General features: G+C 36.2%; 1 protein-coding gene across 1 annotated transcript; it reads left to right on the top strand.

Annotated features, from left to right (window-relative positions):
- Positions 1-4,645: 4,645 nt before the first annotated feature.
- LOC125399381 (olfactory receptor 5T17) lies at positions 4,646-5,602 on the top strand. The gene has a single exon (XM_048432828.3). It carries the CDS (start codon positions 4,652-4,654, stop codon positions 5,600-5,602), a length of 951 nt encoding a protein of 316 aa, XP_048288785.3. The 5' UTR covers positions 4,646-4,651.
- Positions 5,603-10,532: the final 4,930 nt, after the last annotated feature.

The raw sequence follows: 10,532 nt of genomic DNA, 5'->3' as shown, positions 1-10,532 counted from the left end.
AGTTGAAAATTTAAAAACTATTTTGTTATACTAGTTTTGGAGGTTATTCAGAATGGATATCAGCTCTACATTGATACTCTCTAAGGAAATGCTATATCCTTCTTGTCAGAGAATACAATCCATATATGGCCCTAAGTAGAGATATGACAGTTTGAACTGGTTCAAGGATTACAACAATATCTACCATTTTCCCTTCTAAGTGTTAATTGAGCTTAGACTATCAATCATCTGGCCAAGAGATACCATCAGGATGACTGATTTGAGTAAAACTGTGGTAAAGAGATGGGAGGAATGGTTATGCTATTAAAGGGGTAGCATGCTTGTCTTACCAGAACCTTTCCTTCAGGGCCATTTTTTATGGTGCCACCAACATTTAACTTTGCTAAGCCTGGCTACTTTCTCTCTTCATTTTCACCTCCAGATAATTGCCAGAATTCAGAATTGTCTGCTATATTGAGTCTCTCCTCAGATTTAATAACACTGTCTTGAGCCCCCTTACATATCTGTTCTTTTATTCACAAGACTAACCCAAAAGAGGTAGCTCATATTTCTTCAGTAATATTAAAGTAATATCCCTTGTATACATAAAATACACAGATGGAGTTATTAGCATTTGTAAGCAGCTGTGATGGATGCGTGAAGGACAGATCCTGAGAAAGCCAAGAGTAAGAGGAAAATGATGCCAAGCCTTAAAATAATTCAAGATAAACGGAAAACAATAAAAATAAATCTCTCTCATATGACTTAGAGCTATGTTTATAAATTTACATGTTTAGTTAATAATTTTTATTGGAAGGTTATATATTCTATTATAAACTATAGTTATATATCTTCATAGATATTTACAGAATAATAAGAGATAAATATTCTATTTCACAGAGGAAGCTGGATTGCTTAAGAATTATTGAGCCCATGACTCAGAACCAGAGCTATAATTATGTTTTAAATCATTAAATTTATTTTTCTATCCTTAGCATATGCTTTTTGCATTGAGGGTTAATTGGTTACATGGCCTAATTTGCAACCTTATAGCCATTTGTATCTGTCTATAATGAAATTTTATTTTTGAATGTTATTCATTTGCTTACTGTGGGGGAAACAATGATGACACTTGGGTACTGTTCTGTCCCTAATGCCTTCAATGTGTTCTTCCTAGTGAAGTCCCTGAGGAGTTTGGGGGAACTCAAAGGCCTAGCGTAAGGAGGGAATATGTAGTATTTATACCTTGCCTCCCTTGACTGAAAAATTACTTTCTGAAGGTAAGAAGAAATGTTTCTTATTGCATGTAAAATATTTTTAAGACATAATCTTTCATATGAAATTGAAGTGTGTGTGCTATCTTTAAAGTATAGATAGAGGGCTACATAGCCAAACAAGAAGCAAGATGTCCCATATACACTGCTAGCACAGATATAAGTTAGGGATTTCCTTGAACACATTTGAGAAAGGATTGCAGAACAAGAGAAAAATATTAAAGGATATATTCATAATTAAAAAACACAAACCAATTATTTGTTTCTAGCCAGTGAGGTTTTTAGTATTATTTCTATTCATTGGGTGTCTAATTCAAGTTTGAAGTTTTTGTCCAGTTAGAAAATTTGTACAAATCAAAATCTGATTTGCAAAATAATTTGAATATGTATGAGTTTGATTTTATGCTTTTTCTAGTGAAATAATATTCCTATGTTATGAGAGGTTTAAGTGAGTTCATGGAAAAAATGTATATGATTGCTGAATTTGCTATAAAATGTGTGACCTTATTGGGTTCTGTAATTCAGTCAGTCAAGGTTTCTTAACTATTAAAGCCTACTGAATCAGTTTCTTAGCATGATTTTACCTAAATATGTACATAAGAAAATGAATATTGTATATCTTTCTCTAGTGACAGTAGTTGCTGTCATGACTTATTTCTCCCTTGTACAATACCATAGGAATGCTGTCTTTTTTATGTACAGTGTTTTGTGTTTTCTAATTCATTATATTTTGTAAAAAAATTCTCAAAAATCTTCAGCATCATACCAGCTCTCAAAATGTCAAACACACACAACACACACACACACACACACACACACACACACACACTCTAGTTCTAGCTTCCTAAAATATTTGGCAGAAACCTTTGTGCTTTTGTTTGTGTTTTAAGTTCATTGGAGAAGCACTTGACTCCTCAATTATTATCAGTCATGCCTCCCTCTAGTGCTTTACAATGGATTACATATTTGCTACAATGAGACAGTTTTCATAATAGTTACTTCTCTGAAACGTAAAAAAAAATAATGGCTATTAATATATTTTAAATTTTTTCTTTATATCAATTAACATGTCCAAGAGTACTTTATAGAGATACCCACCAATTAGTCACCTATTAGCTGAAGGACCCTTTAGAAATAAACAATGCATAGTTTATATTTTCATGTATTTTTATTCGCCTAACTCATATTGTGCTCTGGACTCTCAAAAATAATTATACATTTCAAAATATTTTAAAACTATAGTGTAAGAAAGTATAAATTATTAAGAATAAATGCAATCTTCTTTATAATGTTCTTTCAAAACACACGCATGCACAGACACACACACCAGTACATATATTTAACTGATATCATATAAGTTCTTCTATTAATATAAGCATTCAGTGATTAGAGAGATGTGTCCATTTTTAAGATTGCTTACTGATCTTCCAGAGTTCAATTCACAACACCAGCATTAGTTAACTCACAACCAGCTCAAGCAGTTCCAACTCTGGCACCCTGGTTCCAGTCCACATATGGCACATCCTAACAAATATATATATATATATATATATATGTTTGTGTGTAAACATGTGCATACATATATTGTTATTTATTTAAAAATTATTGATATATGCCTTTGTATAATGTATGAGTTGTCTTAATTTACCATGAAATTAGAATTTTGTTTTCATTTTAAAGTTAATAGTACTAGAAATATATGAGAAATAATTAGTGTTTCATTTCTTCATTCATATCTCTACACTTACAAATCCATTGATTCCATGTATTAGAAAAATATTCTACAAAATGTTACTTTAGAAGCTAGGAATAATTTTTATTTGCTTTTTTAACTGCCTTCTTTTCAGTTTGAAGGTTCTGTATGACAAAATACAGTAGGTTTAGTATTAAATGATATAGTAGATATTTAGAATGAATAGTAGAAAGTTTCTTCTGATAGATAAATGTAGGTGAGTATGTCTTGCTAAAAGAAAAGTCTCCCAATTCTAAACATTTTGTCATCATTCTTGATTGACTTTCCTTTTTCAGAATGGGTGTTTATAAATTTGGTGTCACAGAATGTGGCCAAAGTAGTCAAGTTCAGCTACCCATTCTAGTGAGCCAAATTCATATCAAAAAAAGCAAGAAAAGGAATTATATTCATTGTGGCCACACTGGGAAGAAGAACAAAGAGATCCTGTGATCCCTCCCTCTAACCTTTATCAGAGTCCTGCATAGCTTGAACAGAGAGCCAGAGGTACACTCATGTCTAAGTAGTCCCCATAAACTGTGGTCATGTCACTCTAAGGGCTGTAGGCTCATCCTACTGTGGCAGGTCGTTAGAGCTGTAGGAGATTGATTTCATGGTGACAGGTTCTCTCTCTAAGTCCCAGCAACCACATGGTGGTTCACAATCACCTATGAGATCTAGTGCTGCCTAGAAAAGAAAAGAAAATCTTGTTGGAAATGATGTGGAATTTAATATCTTCATTCCAACATCAGAAATATTCTCTTCAGAGAAGAGTGATTAACATTTCACTAACAACAAGTTTGCACCATGTATCTTGGTTTTGCTACTTCAAGAACAAATTACTATGTGTGAATAAATTTTCTTGGTATTTATTGAATGACTTATTATTCATAGTGTTTCATAAACCCTCTCAGAGCCATAATATTTTCTGTGATGTGACTGTGAATTAATTTTTAACATAAGTGTTTCAAGGAATTTTCATTAATAATAAGTAGCATATGAATCATTAATTCTAACATTAGTATTAATTTGAAAGACAGAATAAATTGTGACAAGTTAACAGCAACAACAATTTATAGAAAGGAACTTTCAAAGAATATCCATTCTCTAGAAGTTGATCTCTGTCCTTCGTTGAGCTGCCCATGCTCATGGGAAGGAATAAGTGTAAGAAAACAGAAGTACAGATGCTCTAGTGAAAAAATCTGGCTCAAATTACAGAAATGGGAACACATACTACTTCATTTCTAGTTAACTGAGAACAGTTACTAAATGATTCTCATTTGATTTTCTCAGTTAATCACAACTCTATTGATCATATTTGGTTATACTGAGGCTCTCTGAATTTTAATAAAATATAATAATGAAGGTGTTTGAATGGTGGAGGCAATTGGAGTTCAAAAATTGCACTGGCTATTTTATTAACCTGAAAATTTATTCAATAACAGAAAAATAACCTTCCTTCCTTTAATTTATTTAAACAAAGTAATGCATCTACTCAGATTCATTGTATTTAATAACTGTCTCAATTAAGACAAATGATGTTTAAAAATATGACCATGAGTGCATGATTTTGTTGACTTAAAATTTACAGGGTGTTGCTTTTAGAATCTGCAAGTAAAACCAGAAATGATAATAAACTCCATCAGATCAGAATGCAGAAAAAATTCAAATGAACAATGTGACTGAAATCACAGTGTTTATACTCCTGGGATTCACAGATGATTTTGACATGAAAATATTCTTATTTATACTATTTCTCGCAATATACCTTGTAACTTTGATGGGAAATCTGGGATTGGTTACATTGGTCATTGAGGATTCACGGCTCCACACCCCCATGTACTATTTTCTAACTGTTTTGTCATTGTTGGATGCTTGCTTTTCTACAGTACTGACTCCCAAAATGTTGGTAAATTTTCTTTCAAAAAATAAATCCATTTCACTTGTCGGATGTGCAATGCAGATGCTTCTTTTTGTTACCTTTGGAACCACAGAATGTTTCCTTTTGGCAGCAATGGCTTATGACCGCTACTTGGCAATCTACAACCTACTTCTATATACAGTAAGGATGTCACCCAGGGTCTATGTGCCACTCATTATTGTTTCATATGCTGGTGGAATTTTACATGCTACTATACACACAGTGGCTACTTTTAGCCTTTCTTTCTCTGGATCCAATGAGATTAGGCATGTCTTCTGTGATATTCCTCCATTGCTTGCAATTTCTTGTTCTGACACTCACTTAAATCAGCTTCTTCTCTTCTACTGCGCAGGCTCCATTGAGCTAGTCACCATCCTCGTTGTCCTAGTCTCTTACGGTTTCATTCTGTTTGCCATTCTGAGGATTAATTCAGCTAAAGGGAGGAGGAAAGTTTTATCTACATGTGGGGCTCACCTAACAGGAGTGTCCATTTGCCATGGGACAATCCTCTTTATGTATGTGAGACCAAGTTCCAACTACACCCTTGAACATGACATGGTAGTATCAACATTATATACCATTGTCATTCCCATGCTGAATTCCATCATCTACAGCTTGAGAAACAAAGACGTAAAAGAGGCAATGAGAAAGTTGATCAAGAAAAATTGCTTCATGAAAAATACATATTTTAAAAACTGAGTTGAGCAAACCTAAAGCTCACACTGGCTTATATTTATATAATGTATGAATGTCCTGTACCTTATACAGGACATTCCTGTATAAGGTACCTATACCTATACCTTAGGTATAACATTATCCCAAAAAAGCATTAATTAATTTGAATATAACATGTAGGAACGCTAGCATATGATTTCTATGTCTAACTATGTTTAAACTGAAATTTAATTTTTGATATACTTAAGATCTTACTGACAGTCTTCAAATAACTCCACCTTTGCTGTATATGTCAAAAATTATTTACATTAGGGATATTTGGTTTGCAATTTCTCATATTGATTATTGAAACACAACATTAGCTTAATTTCTTTTTTCTTTTTTTTTCTAAGAAATGTTTGCTACACTGGCACAATATTTTCTTGTATTTCTCAAACTCATCATGTATACATTGTATTGTGCTATTGACTTTAAATCATAGCTTTGTTCCTATAAAGTCTTTTATTTTAACTCTTCAATCATAGAGATAGAATAGATACTCTAAATATAACTGATACTATTTAGTGATGTTATTGAGATTTCTCTTTGTACGCTATACAAATAAACAATAGACAAAAATAATAACCTTAAATTGACTTCTTATAGTTTTTGGTTTTTCAAGACAGGATTTTTAAATTAGTTTCTGTAGAATGAATTGGCATTTGTTTATCTGTACAGTCGTAGTGCTTTAATGAAACAATATTTCCTCTTATGCTCAAAGTTCTTGCTCAGTTCCCAATCCTATCTTTTACTGTATGTATAAGAAATAATTGTGCCTTTGTTATAATTCCACAAAGCACATTCATACTCAATAAAAGCCCCATAATATGGAGAAAATATTCATTTAAACTAAAGAATACACCTGCCATATTGTTTTAGGTTTATTTATTTTTATTCTGAATTGGTTTACATAATGAATTATTTTATTATTTTTTTCAAAGTTTATTAAATTATGAAAGTTTCCATTTCCGCCCCTCCTCCCAACACCCTCCCACTCCCCACTCCCCCTCCTCCTCCCTCTCCATCCCTAAGATCATTCAGGGCTTCCAGCCCTGTGGGAAGTTCAAGTTCCTCCCCCCTCCCTCCAGGTCCAGGAAGGTGAGTATCCAAACGGACTGGATCCCAAAAATCCAGTATATGCAGAGGAAACAAGTCCCAGTGTCATTGTCAATGGCTTTTCAGAAAGGCTCCGGGCCAGCCACATTCAGAGAATCCAGCCACATTCAGAAAATCTGGTTGGATCACATGCTCGTTCAGTCCCAGTCCAACTGGCCTTGGTGAACTCTTATTAGATCTGTCCCCTTGTATCAGTGGGTGATCGCACCCCTCGCGGTCCTGAGTTTTTTTTTTCATGTTCTTCCTCCTTCTGCTCCTCATTTGGACCATGGGGTACTCAGTCCGGTGCTCCAATGTGGGTCTCCGTCTGTATCGCCATCCATCGTCAGATGAAGGAACTATGGTGATAAGCAAAATCTTCATCAGTATGGTTATAGGCCAAGTCCGGTTCAGGCACCCTCTCCTCTGTCCAGAGAATAATCTGGGGATCTCTCCTTGGACCTGGGATCCCATTTATAATCAAGTCTCTTGTAAACCCTAAAATGACTCCCTTAGTTGAAATATATTCTTCCCTGATCCCATATCCATCCTTCCTCCCTCCCCCCGTCTCAGTCCCCCAAGTTTTCCCCATTCCTCCCCTAGTCCCTTCTCTCTAACCCTCTCCCCTCCAACAACCCTCCCACCCACCCACCCTTGCACCCGAGGTTACCTGGGACTCTTGTCTATTTCCAATCTCCAGGAGGATAAGTACATGATTTTCTTCAGGTTCACCTTCTTAATTAGCTTCTAGCCATAAATAAAGGTCTTTGAGCCTATTATTCGAGATCCTAGAGAAGCTAAATATGAATTTTTTTTTAAATTGACTTTCTTATTGGTTTTACATACCAATCACAGTTTCCCCTCCTCCCTTCCTCCTGCTTCTTCCATTCCTCCCCCATATCACCACCATCTACTCCTCAGAAAGGTTACAGTCTCACATGGGGAGTCAAGAAGATCTGGCATATTCCATTGAAGCTGCACAATGCTTCACCTGCAGCATCAAGGCTAAGGAAGGCATTCCACCACATGGGATATGTTTATAAAACGTCTGTCCATGCACCAGGTATAGATCCCACTATAGGAGTCCCACAAACAGACTGAGTTTCAAAACTGTTGCCTGCCTGCGGAGGTTCTAGTTGGGTTCATGGAGCTCCCTAGCTGTTTTCTAGGTATATCCATGAGAAAGAGTTAGTAGGTTAGAATGAAGTGAGCATGGCAAAGGAATTGAAAGATTTGGGACATGGCATAAGTTATCATTTGAAAGGACTGGATTCCATTTCACTATATACTAGGAAATAGTTTCATTGGTTTTCTCCTTTTCATTTCCTGCAACAAAAGTTTTAATGAGGCTGTGAAAGAAAATAAAACTTAGCATTTAATAATATCCTCCTCCTAAGGAGTAGAAATTTGCATCTGAAATTAAGTTGTAGAAAACAAACTAGTATACTTCATCAATATTTTTCCAAAATGAAATGGTCTAATACAGTGTCAGAACAAGTTTTAAATAGAATCTACATGCAGTCTTCATTTCCAACTACCCCATGAATTTTAACAAATTCTAGAAAAATCATTGTTGGGTCTATGGGGGCCACACAAAGATGGGGACAAACCATCATAGTCTAATAAACCAGAAGCAAACTTTATTTTGGAAACCAGATCCCAGGGAAAAAAATGAAAAATAAATAAAATGAAAAACCTCCATGGGGCACAAAAAGCTTATCAGTTAGCTGAGACCATAGGCAGAGATAAATGCTGTAAAGCTGTGTCAAAGGTCAGTTTCTGAGCCTACCTACGTATAGTATAGAAAGTTCTACCAAGCATTAGGTCTGAACAAAGGAATTTTTTCAATCTTGGAGTAAAACTCAGATACACATTGCCTTCCTTTACAATTTTCATTAACACAGTTTTTCAGTTAAATTAGTGTTTGTATTTAATCTGTTTTCTTCCTTGGTTCTTCTAGATAGTATTTACTGAAGACCTGTGCTCTCCCCCTTGATGCTGCCAGTTTCACATAGCAGGGATAATGCATAACTAAGAGGTCATATATCTATGTCCTAAAAAAAGTTAACTCAGCTCATATCCTTAGGCTAGCTCTCAGTTTGTAGAGAGATAGTTCGGCTTTGTAAATAGAGCTTTGGGTTGTAAAGCAGAGTATCCCAATCTTAACAGTTAATCCTTAAGATGCTGAGAAAGCTGCTGACAGTCTTTTCTCATTCTCTTCAGCTTACAACTTTGTATTCCTTTATTTCTACATTTCTGGGATCTATATTTTTATATTCTTATTCTTGGAACCTTCATTCTCCCCTTGGATTTGTAACTTGTATCATATCTTTGATTCATTTTTGATTATTTAATGATGGAGGAGGGTTAACTGTCTATGTGTTACTTTCATTGGTTAATAAAAAAACTGCCTTGGCTTTTGATAGGACAGCAGCTTAGATAGGTGGAGTAGACAGAACAGAATGCTGGGAGGAAGAAGGCAATGAAGCAGTTGCCATGACTCTCCTCTCTGAGACAGCTGCAGGTTAGAATCCTCCTGGTAAGCCACCACCTCGTGGTGCTACACAGATTATTAGAAAAGGGTTAGACCAATATGTAAGAGTTAGCCAATAAGAGGCTACAGATAATGGGCCAGGCAGTGTTTAAAAGAATACAGTTTCCGTGTAATTATTTCAGGGGTAAAGCTAGCTGGGAGGCGGGCAGTGGGAAGCGACCCACCGATCATTCTACAATTTAAAATCTCTGACTTGGCCCTTTCCTATCCTGGTTTGGGGACAAGGATGATGTATTCTTTTCTGTAGCTGCTTCAAGTTGAAATTGGGCATAGACAGTCAGGGTCCAGGAAGACTGAAAGGCCGAGCAAAAGTAAGGAGAGAATAATGAGGCACTAATCAGGAGCATCTGTTTTGACCCAGTTGGAGACAAGTTACATTCTTGTCAACTGGATTGGTCCATATCAGCTTTTAGTAATTCCAGTGTTATGACCAAATATGCAAAGTCCCCCCAAAACTGAAAGGAGATTGAGTACTGTATGTAAAAGCTGTTTGATTGAGAACATCACCTCAGCCTCTAACATCCTTATTTAAAAAGAGTCTGGAATGTTGGACTGGGGATCCAAGGCCCCTCCGCGGATGCAATTCAGACTCTACCTCCAAGAAAGCCCACCAAATGGTGATCTCTCCCAAGGTAGGGTCAACACCACTCCCACAGGTTATTTAAACTGCCCTACCCCTGAGAACAAATATGTGGTCTCTCCCTTTTCTTCTTCAGTGGTCTTTTTGGTTCTCCATGGTCATTCCAGTTCTTTCCCCTGTCTGTGTTTTATTTGGGGCCACCCAGGAGCACCAGCATCCATTAAACCCTGGTTTCTTCTAATTCAGTCTGATTTGGATTATTGAGTTGGGGAGAGGCTTACCTAAAAGAAAAAAAAACTTAACATTTGGAGGTCCCACTTGGTGTGGGTCTGTTTTCCTCACTGGCCCAGGGTTTCCGATTGGAAAACACCCTTCTCACCCATGCTCCCTGCCCGACTAAGACTAGTTTCATCTGGGTGACTTCCCCTTTCTCAGGTACATGCCTCTAGGATTCAGGGCCTGTTTACGTTTATGTTTGTTGTTTGTCTCTACTCTGTTGATTCCAACCCCACAAGCAGCGAAGTAGTCCTCACTGAGGTGGGATTATATGGAACAGAGAAGTCTGCCCACACATTTCTTATGCCCCTCTGCTTTTGACTCAAGTCTTATCACAGTGGGTACATTGTGGTAGGCACTGAGTCCTGAGACTTGGCATAGACTTTGCAATTCAAAGCCAGATCTCCAAA

The sequence above is a fragment of the Myodes glareolus genome, chromosome 3 (assembly GCF_982192425.1).
Source record: "Myodes glareolus chromosome 3, mMyoGla1.1, whole genome shotgun sequence".
NCBI classification, from domain to species: domain Eukaryota; kingdom Metazoa; phylum Chordata; class Mammalia; order Rodentia; family Cricetidae; genus Myodes; species Myodes glareolus.
This window is presented reverse-complemented; position numbering and strand designations above follow the sequence as displayed.